The 14,482-nt window shown below is 31.7% G+C and overlaps 1 protein-coding gene across 1 annotated transcript in view; it reads right to left on the bottom strand.

Moving 5' to 3' along the window:
- LOC109843742 (UPF0047 protein YjbQ) overlaps window positions 1-14,132 on the bottom strand; it is a 19,003-nt gene extending 4,871 nt beyond the window's left edge. The window contains exon 1 of the mRNA XM_020412700.1: window positions 13,854-14,132. Coding sequence (XP_020268289.1) covers window positions 13,854-14,051 — 198 coding nt within the window. The 5' untranslated portion in view covers window positions 14,052-14,132. The remainder of the gene's footprint in view (window positions 1-13,853) is intronic.

Below are 14,482 nucleotides of genomic sequence, written 5' to 3'. Positions count from 1 at the left end.
ATGTGTGTTTGTATGTATGTATCTGTATATATGTGTGTTTGTACGTATATGTATATATGCGCATATATACGCGGACACGCACGTGCGCACACATATACACACATAATATTTTAGCATGTGGGGAATATAGTATGGACGGAGGAGAGGATATAGATATTCTTCATAGCTATATCTTCTTCGTTTATGTGTGTATGTATGTATGTATCTGTATATATGTGTGTTTGTACGTATATGTATATATGCGCATATATACGCGGACACGCACGTGCGCACACATATACACACATAATATTTTAGCATGTGGGGAATATAGTATGGACGGAGGAGAGGATATAGATATTCTTCATAGCTATATCTTCTTCGTTTATATATATATCAGGGAACAAAAAAATGAAAGCAAGAAAATAGACAAGGGAAGCTAAACAAATGAAGAATAATACTACTAAAAGAACATAAAAATCAAACACAAACTAGGTAGTAATATTTACGGAGAACAAACTTAATACCGAAACACATTACACAAATTAGTAGTTAGGAGATGAACTAGCCAGCATCCGAGTAGTAGTAGTACACACCTTACGTGCTTACTCTTATCTTACAAACACTCAAAAGAAACTTGTTTTTTTTCTCTTTTCTTCCCAAAGTCTCCATCAACTTCATGACATTCATATCTATTTATAAAGTTTCTCTTGACACCATTTTTAGATGTTTTGTCCTGATGTGTAGGATCCACAGTAATAATTTTTTTAAAACCTATCATGAAAATAGGTTATAAAGTATCCTTTTTAGCATAAGTATATAGAGCCATAAATTTCTTTATGCAAAAGTATCCAAGATAGGAATTCAAAGAACTATTGACAGCATAATGTATACGGTCTTTTCAGTTAGAATTGTCTTTTCATCTGGAGTTGTTGATAGCTAATAGTAATTATCTGTGAATCAAAATTGCATCAAAGCTTTATTATCTTTAACTGGTGAAATATATTTTTTTCAATGATCAACTTGAATTTTAAGTCGTTAATATTAGTCATATTTATTGTTAGGGATCATCATATAAGCCCACTAATCATTTCGTTGTTATCTTCAATATCCATAGTAGCATTATCTTGATCAGCAGAAGAACACTTTACCTTAGCATGTTTCGATGTATCAGTCGGTTCTGAAGTTATAGACTTAGTACTATTGTCCACTTGGGCTAGTAGCATAAGTAACTCCTCATAAACAAGTGACCTTAATTTTTCTTCAGATACGTCCCGATTTGATGTAGGCGAAAATTTCTTCATATAAAATTTCTTGCATAGTCTTCATATCTTATTTCTTAGGATTAGATTTTAATCCATACTCTAAGCCATAGTCAGGAAATAAGGAATTTTTTCTTCCACTTAGATAATTTATGATGTTCTACCGATCATACCATTTTACTGAAATAATTCAAGCAAAGTAAGATGGTAGATCATCATTATCATCTACAATAGAGTGCCAATCTCATTGCATAATCCAAAGGAGGCCATATTCCACTAATATTTGAAGGATATCGTGAGAAGTTAAGTGTTTTCCTTGATTTTTAAGGATTTCATGTTGCATAATTTCTATAATGGCTTCAAATTTAGCCTAGAAGGTTTCAATAAACCAATTCAGTAGACTTATTTAATTCATAAATCGTATCCACCATGTATATTTTTCAAGATGATTTTGAATGTACAGAACATGATCCTAAGTTGCTTGGTAATTTAAATAGTTGTATTGCTAAGAACCAATCTGAGCTTTTTCTCCAAATCTTCGAGGAGCATTAGGGTATCCAAATGAGTTCCATTCATTTAATGGAATAATATGATATATTCTTAATCAGGAATAACTGTATTGTTTTTCTCTATATTTATGATGAGCAAATGCACTTTCTATTTCTTTAAGAATTTTCTCATAATAATGAGTAGTTTTTCCAAACATTATTGGAATATAATAATAATCTTTTGGAAGAAGCTTTGTTGCCATTTCCACCAGTAATAAATTCTGATCAAAATTTTTAAGGATGATAAGTTTATCCATAGATCTCAGATGAAAGGGAGAACATGCTTCCTTTTTGTCTTGTATTAAGGAAGTATTGAAAGATATCTTTTTTCATGTTTTATATTCTCCTATCGATCAAATTTTGATAGTGTCATATACTTGTAAAAATTCTATGGAGAGGAAATCACGTAAATTACTATTGTTTCCTCGAATAAATTCTACATCAAAATAAAAAACAACAAGAATAGCTTGCCATCTAGCAAATATTTGTTTAGATGCTAAATTTTGAACATCTTTATTGATAACATATTTAACAAACATACAATCTATTCTCAGTAAAAAAATTTAATTTAAATAGTCACTTTGAAATTTATTAATTGAAAGAACAATAGCAAGCATCTCGTGTCATTCAAGCTTCAGAAGTAAAGGCAACTAAAACTTCATTACCATTAATTTCTTGCTTAAGAACGCTGCTCTAACCAAAATTAGATGCGTCTGTCTCCACTATTTTGAAAGCAACGGGGTCTGGAAGAGATATACAAGGTAAAGATTTTACATCAATTTTTACTCTTTTGACTGCTTCAGAATGTTGCTCTGTCCATTCAATACACTTTTTTTCAATCTATCATTAAGGATTTTTTTCCATTAGAAGCAAGATCCTTATAGAAATCAGAAACATAATTTAGACATCCCAAAAATCTTTATAATTATTTAGTTTCTTTTATTTCATCAAGAAATTTATCAGCAAAGGTAATAACCCTATGGATAAGAGAAATAGTGTATTTATCAATAACAAATTCTAGAAATTGTATTTTTGTTTGAAAAAACTTTATTTATCTAGCAGAAACCACTAAACCATTACTTTTTATAATCTTGCGAAAAATATTTAAGTGTCTCCAATGTTGACCAATATCTTTAGAAAAAAAGCACATCATCAATGTGAACAATGGTAAAAGAAGTATAAGGATTAAAGATTTCATTCACAATGGTAAAATATGCATATCTTTGAGATTTGTAAACAAGAAATTTCTAATCTTCAAAATAAAAAGCTAACTAGGCCTCGTTCTTCTCCTTGGAGTTGTGCTACCTTTTATGTTGACAATGTTGCAGAACTTGAAAGAAGAGTTTCTAGATTAGTTATTAATTATAAACCTCTCAATAAAGTTCTACAATTGATTCGTTATTCTATACCAAATAAACATGATCTAATTAAAAGACTTCAGAGAGCAAAAATATTTTCAAAATTATGAAATTAAGATTTTTGCAAAAGAAGATCGCTATAAAACGGCTTTGATTCATTTGTATAGGTCGTGCTTTGGTAGGAATTTTATTTTTCTCAGTAAAGTTCTACAATTGATTCGTTATCCTATACCAAATAAACATGATCTAATTGAAAGACTTCAGGGAGCAAAAATATTTTCAAAATTTGATATGAAATCAAGATTTTGGTAAATACAAATTGCAAAAGAAGATCACTATAGAACGACTTTGATTCATTTGCATAAGTCGTGCTTTGATAGGAATTTTATTTTCAGAAAAATCTTTTCATAAGGAAGGCTAACAACATGTTTTTTTAACCAAAAGGCATGGGGAAATTCAGAACAAACTTCCGTTTCAAGTTTTTCATGAAATATTTTTAATTTTTCAATAAATTGTTTCTCAATAATATGTTTCTTAATTTTCTCTAGTTTGATTTCCTCAGAAATATGTTAAAGGAATTTTTCTTTATAAGATAAGGTAGAAATCAATTAATTAAGATGAGCTTTTTCAGATAATAGTATATTCAAACCCATTTGCATAAAAGTGAAGACCATTTCCATCAACAAAAAACGGTTTAATAAGATTGATAAAGAGGGTACCAAAAATAATACCTATCACGTTAAAACTTAATAAAAAAAATAAAAACAGTAACCTCTCACACATAAAAGTTACAATTACTTAGTGATAAAGTTATTAAAAAATCACTAAAGATCCTACTCTTAAATTCCTTCTTCTTGACCTCGTTCAAGTATCCATTAGGCCACTTACTAGAAATGGTCATAATGCTTAAGTTCTTGTTTGCCTACGTGATGGGACATTCTTTGTTTATTCGGACTTCTTAATTAGTTTAACTGAGTAAAGTTTAAGCAATGGTCCTACATTCTTCAATGCTTTTCCAAAATTCTCTGTTTCCTTATCAAACCCTGGAATTCTTAAAGTGTAAACTTTGAATCTTCAAACTTCTGATTTTAACATGATTTCAACTCTGAATACTTACACCTCTAGCAAATGTTAACCCTGAGTAAGGAGCTACTATGTTTCTCACTCATGCTAAAAATAATCTGATTCTTCCAAAGACCTTAAAAAAGAGTGAAATTTAACTTCTTTCTGTTTGGAAATTAAATCAAGCAATAGATCCAAAGCTACCTAAAATTCTAACTTTCAAAAAATTGTTAAACATCCTAATGGTGACATAGAAGCTAACTTTTCTTTGTTTAGATAAATCACTCTTGAATCTTCTGATGAGCGTCATGTCTCAGTTTCTTCGATTCCTACATGAGAAAAAGAATTTTCGGAAAATAGAAAACTCATAGGAGTTAAATATAACCTTAAACCAACTGTAATTTATAAAGATTTTGATCTATTAGGATTAAGCATTAATGTTATTAATGAATTTTTATGACAAACCCCCTTTTGAGGTTGATAAAGATTCTCTAAGAAAAGTTTTAATTCTTCCGAAAATCAAAATAAGAAAAATGGTTGTTTTGAAACTTATGAAGATTTTAGATCATCTATTCGAGCATGATATTATGATTGTATGTGTACTATTAGAAAAAATATACTTTTTTTCTTATGATGTGAAGTTAGTTACCTAAAAGATTTAAAAATTTCTCTTCAGCATTAACCCATTGAAAACCATGCTTATGTGTTTAAAAAATATTTAACACATGGAAAACAAAAAAAGATAAAGAAATTGAATCTTTGCATCAACCTCTTCAACAGATAAAATTTGCTAGGGGAAAAGAAGTTAAGGTTGTTCCTATAAAAACACTTGAATCTAATTCCAACACAGGTCGACAAGAGCATATCTCCTAGTAGTTCACCAAAATAACTTTACTAACATTCACCTCTAAACAATAGGTAAACAAACAAATAGGATTGAAAATATGTTACTAGACATGAAAAATCCTATCACTAACCAGATTTCTATACCATCTTTTACACCCCAAACTTTTACCAAGAACATCAAATTAGGGAATAACAAACCTTTTAAACTTAGTTGAAAAATGAGTAATCTTACAAAAGAATTAACTAAAAGATCAAAAACATATCTCTAAATAAATCTCCAGCCATAAATGTTGTATCTGGATTTGAATCCCAATCAAATGATAATTGACGACAGATCAGGTCATCATAAACCTTTACAAATTCAAAGCATTAAAAACCACCATTATAACTCAAAAAATTATTATAGGAGACTCACTCTTGTTGCTATGCAATTTGAAAAAATAACTTATAGACAACAAGAAATACTTACTTACACTAATGCTTGTAGACAACAAGGCAATACTGAAAAAGACATTGCAAGTGGTATGTGTTCCTCTTTTTTTGGTTAGCTAAAAGGATGGTAGGATCGTTATCTCACTACAACAAAAAAGAAACAACATACTAAATAACTATATAAACAAAAGCATCCAAGAGGAGAACCAATTATTGATGAAAATGGACATCATTTTAATGATGCAGTTTACACCCTACGCCTTTCTATTTACCATCATTTTATTGGTTTAGCTCATGGCATTCAAAATAGGTTAGAGAACAATTTATAAATTTCAGGTGTAAAACTCTTAAAAATTTCAAATGGTATAAAGACGTTTTTCTTTCTAAAGTTTACTAGTTACGTGATTGTGATAATCATATTTAGAAAGAAAATTTTGTTTCTGGTCTTCCACCCTTGTTTGCCGAGAGAGTGAGGGAATCTCTTAAAAGAATAATGTAATGGACAAATAGCTTATGCTCAAATTCCTTTTGAAAATTTAATCCAAAGAGTAAACACCATTGGTTTAAGACATTGTAATGATATTAAAATTAAAAACCCAATTAAAAAATTAGAATCTTTTGGGTAAAAAGGAGTTAGGAAATTTTTGTTATCAATTCTGTCTTCAAATAAAAAACCCAAGAATTAAAACTAAGCATAAGAAATACAAAAAAACACAAAAACATAAAGCTAATAAAAATAAAGAAAGAAAAGCCCATAAAAGAAAGTTTTCAAAAAACTTAAAAATAATACAAAAATTCTGACATGTTAGTGTAAGAAGAATGGACAGTATGCTAATAAATGTATTCAAAAGGATCTAAAAACGAAAGTTAATGAACTGTTAGAATCAAAATATCTTACTACAAAAGAAATCGATATGTTCATTAATGCTAACTTAGTGATGATGATGATTCATCTAATTATGATGATGAGTGCAACAATCTTTGCACTTGTTATAATGAAGATAGCTTTGAATTCCTCTTCAGGAACTTCGAAGTTATATACTTTAAGCAAACATGAGCAATTTATTCTTGATACCATCGATGCGATCACTGATCCACAAGAAAAAAATGACTCAATTAACTAAGTATCTTGAAATAACTAAGAAAAAAGGAAAAAATTTAGTAAAAACTATTGATGAAAAGAAGAGTAGTGTTCACTACACTTTCTCTGAAATTTTAAATAGAATTCAAAATGAAAGAAAAATTGAAAATAAAATAAATATTAAAGAACGTTGAAAAAGAAGAAGGTAACATAAAGATAGAAATTCTTGATCTCAAATAAAAGGTTAAAAAAATCTAGAAACATACTTATAAAATAAAAACGAAGAAGAGTTTGAAGGCTTTAAAGAAATAAAAAACTTTGAACATAAAGAAATATCCAATGATAATAAATTTATCATAGAAAAATACGTTGAAAAGAAATGAATGTGTGATATTATGCTCAATATCATGAATGAATACTCTGTCCAACATACTGCTTTGATTGACACTGGAGCATATGTGAATTATATTAGAGAAGATCTTATCCCTTTTAGATTCTATGTAAAAACATCTCATCTGGTTAGCGCTGCTAATGGGTAGGCTCTTAAAGCAAGATATAAACTTACTAATGCTTATATTTGCAATGTAGGTCTAAAGATCAAAACTTCTTTTTTCTTATTTAATGACCTCAGGCAATGTATTATTTTAGGAACTCCTTTTGCTAATAATCTTAAGCCTTTTATTGTTGATAATGAAGGAATTCATACAAATGCTAGTAATTCCAATGTTTCTTTCTGGTCTAATAAAGAACCAGAAGATATTCAGTTAATTGTCTATTTTCCGCCTTACATTACAAAGAAAAATTTATAAATGCTCTTTCTAATATAGAAGTTGAGATTAATAATCATCCAAAATCCTTCAAATAAGACAATTTTTAATAACAAAAAGAGTATATGTGTCTCTTATTAAAAAATGCATGTATAACTTTCGATAGTAGATACTTTGACATGCATGTCCAAATGGATGTAAATTTTTTCTCTCTCTGTAAAGAACAAATTGAAGAGCTAAATAAAGATAATCTAATAAAAAATTTCATGTGATACATGTTGTATGGACTCTAATTTTGTACATGGAGTTTCTAATCAAATTATTTATTACAAAAGGTCAAATAATCTTGTACGGGTAAATTATCAGGTACTAGAATATCAAATTAATAATATTATAAATGGAAAAATATTTTCAAATTTTTATATAAAATGGGATTTTGGCAAATGCAAATATTAGAAAAAAAATAGATTAGAAACCGTTCACCTCATCCCCTTTTCCTTTTATATTTGGAGACGAAAGCCCCAAGGTATACTTACTTTCAGCAAGAATATCTAAAGTTCTTGGGATGTTATTTGTATAAATGTTGAGATTATCTTATTTTACTGCCAAATGTAATGATACTCCTTTCAAGAAATTTCGAAGAATATTAGAAACAATTAGAACTATTTTTTCAATATTTTAATGAAATATCAAACTCAAATAAATACTTCAGAAAATTTTGCAAGAAAGTGATGCCTCATCAAGCTTCAACCTCACAAGTTGAAGGAAAATTCTATCGCTATCGCTCAAACCAAGCGACATCTACTTGCTCAACTCAAGCACCTTCCTCGAAAAAGTTAAAATATTTCTAAATCCATTGATTATATGTTTATCAATGATCTATGGAATAGCATATGTCCTCGGGAGAAAAAGCAAATCAAAGTTTATATAACTCATTTAGTCCATCTTTTAAAAGAAAAAGATGAACAATATATTAAACAAAATAATCAGATACGAGAAAGATTTATAGATCTTTCAACTGAGATTAATTATCTTTATCCTTATTCTCATAAGGTAGCATCAACATCTAATGAGATGTTTAAAATTCTTGAAGTATCATAATATATTCAAGAAAATATATGCAGAGACTGTCTAAATAAAGAGCAACTATGATCAAAATTAAATATTCTGCCTCAAAGACATTAAAAATATTATCAAAGAAAAAGTAGAAGACAATATTATGCTCCTCCTAAAAGAACACAAGGAGTTCACGATTCTCATGGAATATAACTCTCTTTAGATTTGCTATAAATATTCATGAAATTCCCATGTTTATACCTCATATAGAAGCAGGGATTGTCTTAGAATTGAGAATTACAATAAATCCCCTATTTTTCAATAATCCAATGAGGTTTAAAGGCTTACCAGCCATTGTCAAAACAGCTATTGTCCCGTCTCCAATAAGTCTTGCGCACCTTCAAATTTAATATTACTGCTACATTTACATTAGAGAAGCAGTTTCGAATATTTTCCAAGTTTACAGATATAAGAGATTTCTACAGTCCTAGGACTTTATTTCTACAATTGGTTCCATGAAGAATGCTACCATATAGAGTTGGATCGTCTCCAAACTACCATCCACTTCAAAAAAAACTTAATACTTGATCGAAGATAATGCATACTATATGACAAATAGGCTTCGAATCATATGTGCAAATATTAAGATAGGAGAAGTTTCTCATACAAGAGCAGCAAAAACAGTCATAGAACAATGGATGACTAACCCACCAATTGGTCCAGTTCAAGAGAAGTATATGACGTTTTCATGGCAGCAAAAGCATATCAAGAAAAAGAAATTCATTCTCCAGGTGGTGCATCCGTTGATAGTGATTTAGTATAGGAAATAACTCATAGATGGGAAAATATGTAACATATCATTAAATCATGGTAAAACTATAAAGATGATTAATATTAACGACTTAAAATTTAAATTGATCATTTGAAAAGAAGATATTTTACCAGTTAAAGATAATAAAACTTTGATGCAATTTTGTTTAACAGCTAAACAGAGCAGTTATCAACAACTCCAGAAGAAATGACAATTTCAGTTAAAACAACTGCATAGAGCATGCTGCCAATAGTTCTATTTTGGATTCCTATTTTAGATACTTTTGCATGAAGAAATTCGTGGCTCCTACCTCATGTTGTAATAGCGGGAAATTGCGGTGTATTTGCGAATTGCGCTGCAATTACGATAGCAATCCTTGCCCGCGATAATTTTGACCATAGCGGTGAAAAGAAGCGCCAAAGACCGCTATCTCGAATGGAGAAAAACACGAAATAGCGCTCAAAAGCAGTTAATAGCGCTTAAAAGCACTTTGAGAGCTTTAGCGCCTTTTTGGTTGATTTTTATAAAAAAAACCCCGACCCAATGTATAAAACACACTCCCTCTCTCTTTTGTATTTGACTGTCTCCGCCTCTTTCTCAAGAAACCCTAACTGGACCTCTGCCTCTCTTTCTCTTCCTTGTTCGACGAGCTCAAGCTTCGATGTCTCCCTCCACCACTCCACCTCCTCTCCAAATTCTCCAACTTCTCGACGAGCTCCATCTTCATCTCCTTTCATCTCCATATCCTCTAACTACTTCTGCTCCATCTCCTCGATGAAGCCCTGTCCTCAATAAAGTCCTATCCTTGCATTGATTTTTTATTTTTTAAATTATTTAAATATATTCAAATTGGACCGCTATTTGACTATGCACTATGTACCGCTATAGGCACAAATAGCCTTAGTGGTGCCTCACTTCTACAGGATGCTATCCGTTATCGATAAACTTGCTCTTACCTGCTTATGATAAAAAAGGGTACTCTATAACCTATTTTCATGAAATATTTTGAAAAATTATCACTGTCGGTCTCACACATCATGACAAAGCATCTAAAAATAGTATCAAGAGAAACTCTATAAATAGAGGTGAATGTCATGAAGATAGAGGAAGGTTTTAGAGAGCAAAGAGAAAGAAAACTCTTAGTGCTTCCCCTCTTGTTTTTTGTTCTTAAATTTGTAAATAAGTTTTGTTTTGTGAAGTTTCTTTTGAGTATTTGTAAGATAAGAGTGTGTAAGGTGTGTACTACTACTACTATTACTCCGGTGCTGGCTAGTTCATCTCTCAGCTACTAGTTTGTGTAAGTTGTTTCGGTATGTAAGTTTGCTCTCTATGAATATTACTACCTAGTTTTTGTTTGATTTTTATATTCTCTCAGTAGTATTGTTTTTCATTTTCTTTTAGCTTCCATTGTTTCTTTTCTTGCTTTCATTTTTATTGTTCCCTGATATACATGTAAACGAAGAAGAAGATATAGCTATAAATAGAATATATATCCTCTCCTCCATCCATACTATATTCCTCACATGCTTGATATCAGTTAGTTGATTCATTTACAGAATAAATGCATATCATGAAATTATGATTTAACATTCATGATGCAATGAGCTGAACGAAAATAGGATTCTCTCTTCACCAAACCCATATATTAAGTATCTTTTATCAATTATATTAGTGGATGTATCTGGATACAGCCACAAAGTAGGAAGGCAATAAAATAAATCTATAAGATAAACTTCTACCATATCCAGGAGGACTTAGGAGTGTCAGTAGCGTCATAATTGGTTCCTCCGACTGAAGCTCACTGTTAGGCATCAGATAGATAGCACCGTTACCTTCTTGATAAATATTACTGAGACTCTTCTGTATGAAAACCTTAAAAACATCTTGCGGTCAGCAAGGAGAAAGGAGAAAAGGATACTCATCCTTAGTTGGTTCTTTTGGCAAAGCAGTTATTCATGGGAATCATCTCCAATCCAAGTTATGTTAGCATAGAGGTTTTGTAGTGAACTTCAAGGCTTCCCACGTTATAAGGAATGAACCAGTAATAAGGGCTCAACCAACACCCAAATGTAAGTGTTTCCAGCTGAGAGGGGGAAAAACAATCAAGCTGCTTTAGCAACAGTACCACCTAAGCAGTCAAAGTTGGTTTTGGGCTATTCAAAAGGTGTCAAGCCCACAATCTTTTAGCCTGAGTGATATTTCAAATGGGGTTGACCCCTCCATAACTCCATTATGTTCATACCATTTGGAGAGGGATTTAACTTCAAATAAATCCATCACAAGATGCTTAGACGTATCTACAGTTTTGGAATAACTCCTGAAAAGCACCAGTGATAACTAAAGCAGATGTAATCATTCATATCATCAACATGTATATAAGGACATTAAGCCAATTTCTTTAGCAATCCCTTGCCAATAGCATCTTATTTGACGAACTGCCAAATTGAATTAATATCTTATAGAGTAGAAGCCATTCTCTTGTGATATATATATATTCTTTGCTGATTTATGAAAGAAAATCATGATCCATATGAAGTAACATGAATGTAATATGGATGTGCATTGTGTATGCATTCCATAATGGGACTTAAATTGCTATCGTCGCTTTATGTATTTACGGGGGAAGCAAACATGAATAAATTGCACACCCCTAGCCGTTTGTTGTGCACAATTAATGAGTTGTCAAAGGAATCAAGAAGGAGATAGTTGGCCAAGGATTTCTTAGACGCAGGAATCAATATTTGATGATGGCTAGATCTAATTGTTCTTACATATCTAGTTGTTTCGAAAGCTAAGTGATAGACAACATGAATGCTTCCATCTAGCACTCAACTATTATTCATGATACCAACAATGAGGACATTGGAGCAAACACACGAGATTTACTACAATATTGATGAAAGATCAAAACCGCAAAAAAGTTCTCAAACTTAATAAAGATTCAGATGCCTATCTATATAACTTTACTTATGTATTCTAAAGTTTGGAATATAAAAGATTCAAACAAAAGATGTACTAATTGGCACCTCCAGGTAATTAACTTTCATTGTGTGCATATTTGATATTTCACTACTATTTTAAATAGGATTAATTACCATCTGATACCCTGAAGTACGATGTAATCATATAAGTGATCCTAGACTCGGCATACTACACAGGTAACCCTAAGATTACTAATTTTAATTAAATGGGTGACCCTAAAATCTATAATCAGTTATATTTCCTGATTTGAAGTTCTTTTTTTTATGATGGTTACGGTAGAGGTCAGAATTGGAGTTAGGATTTTGGTTAGGGTTATGATCAGGGTTGGGGTTGAGGTTATAGCAAAAACTACTTATTAGCATTTTACTGGTACAACCATATCTCTACCCTTAATAGTCAGTTATCTTTGTCATGAACCTAGCCCTACACCTAACCCTACCGCTCACCAAAGTCAAACAACTCCATGTCTGTACAAAAAAACAACAGCATTAGTCTACAATCAGATTCTAGGACTACCCGTGTAATTACAGTCAATGATCTCAGGGTTATCCATGTAGATACGCATACTCCAAGGTCAATTGTGTAATTAAACCATATTTTAAGGGTACCGGATTGTAATTAATCTTTTTAAATAAAACTGTATAATCATTTCCTTTCATCTAGTTTCTAGCCTACAAAGTTGTTGTCGAAGCTAATATCTTAACAATACAGAAAGCACACCTGTCAAAAGTTCTTACTTGACATTATCTTATCAAAGAATAATAGTTAATGAATTAATATAGATAAGAACCGACATATCTCCAATAAGATCCCCTTCCTAAATATCTGTTTATAGCATCTATGAGAACATATAATATAATGATATATAAACTGATAGGCAACGTATGGAAATTCATTCAGGAAGCACTTGAGAATATCGAGACACGTCACCTATGTCATTCAAGACTGTTTTCTTCTACGATGAGGACTCATCTTGTGCTTCAGCTGCAAAGGCCATTCTGTTCTCACCTGAAGCACACTTGTTTCAACTATATCCTCCATCTCCAAAAAACATCGTTAGCTTCTCACCATAAACTATATCTTTACATTTAACATTCCGTCCTTCACAACCTAGAATCAGTAGAGTGACTATGTCACCCCGCATTCAAAATGATTTACAGTACAAAGGCTTAGTCGATCGAAGTAAACCAACTAATTTATAGGGAGTTTGATCATTTATCTGAATACAACCCAAGGTGCTCTCGAGATATCTAAAGCAAAGTCCACTGACCTCCAAATACATAGGCATCTAAAACAATATGGAAAACTTCCTATATTTCAAAGAATCAGTAGCAGCTGTTGCCATTAGGTAGCAACTGTTGCCATTAGCACCACTCTCTCGATAAACCGTGATCAAAGCTCCCAACTTTAAACTATAATAATCTAGAATATTAGAAAAAAAAACAAGAATGACCAAACAAAATTAAGTCAGGCAGAATCAGTGGTTCACAATCAACTAGAAACAAAAATTCCAATATTCAGCAGATAACATCCAAAATTTGGCAATCTAAAGAATACCTAATTCATAACTAATCGGAACAAAGAAAACCCACAAAAATTGAAGCAAAAACTAACCCAAGTCAGCACAAAATTGATCGAAAAAAGAAAGAAAATTGTGGTTATTCTTCACCTTGGAAGTGACGAGATGACATCCTCTCTTTTGCGGAGGGAGGACGACAGTCTTCTGGGCCCACTTGGCCGCCATTGATTTGGAATCAGCGACTGCTAGAGATTGTCGATCGCTGAGCTGAGATCTCACGCGAGGGTGAGAGCGAGGAGAAGCAACGAAGGGTTTAGCGGAGGTGAGCGATGATGAGAACGCTTGCATAGTGGTAGACAAGTTTTGAGAATTGGAACTTATTATTCTTATTATTAAGTAATAGGAAATAAAGGGTGCGGCTACAAATAATATAACATGATGAGTCTTCGAGGGTGAATGTGAATTTTCATGGTTTTTGTTTTGGGCTTATGGTTGTGGTTTATGTCATCGTCTACGGGTCTGGGGTTATTATTATTTCGCTTTATTTGTGGTCTCTATTTTTGTTTGTTTTTAGGGGGAAATGTGTAAGTGGGAACTTCGTGTGACGAACCCTCTTGTATTTTGCCCCATATGTATAAGCCCCAAATACGCACCGTATTTGTGACGAGGCCTCGAAGTATCTTTTTCAGAAAAAGCACAGCGGAAGTTACGATCTTACCCCTCTGATGGGACTGATCTCGGTTAATTCGCCCCATCCATATTCAAGTACCCTCCCTCTC

The sequence above is a fragment of the Asparagus officinalis genome, chromosome 5, assembly GCF_001876935.1.
Source record: "Asparagus officinalis chromosome 5, Aspof.V1, whole genome shotgun sequence".
Lineage (NCBI taxonomy): Eukaryota > Viridiplantae > Streptophyta > Magnoliopsida > Asparagales > Asparagaceae > Asparagus > Asparagus officinalis.
Note: the sequence above shows the minus strand (reverse complement) of the source record. Positions and strands in the feature narration are given on the sequence as shown.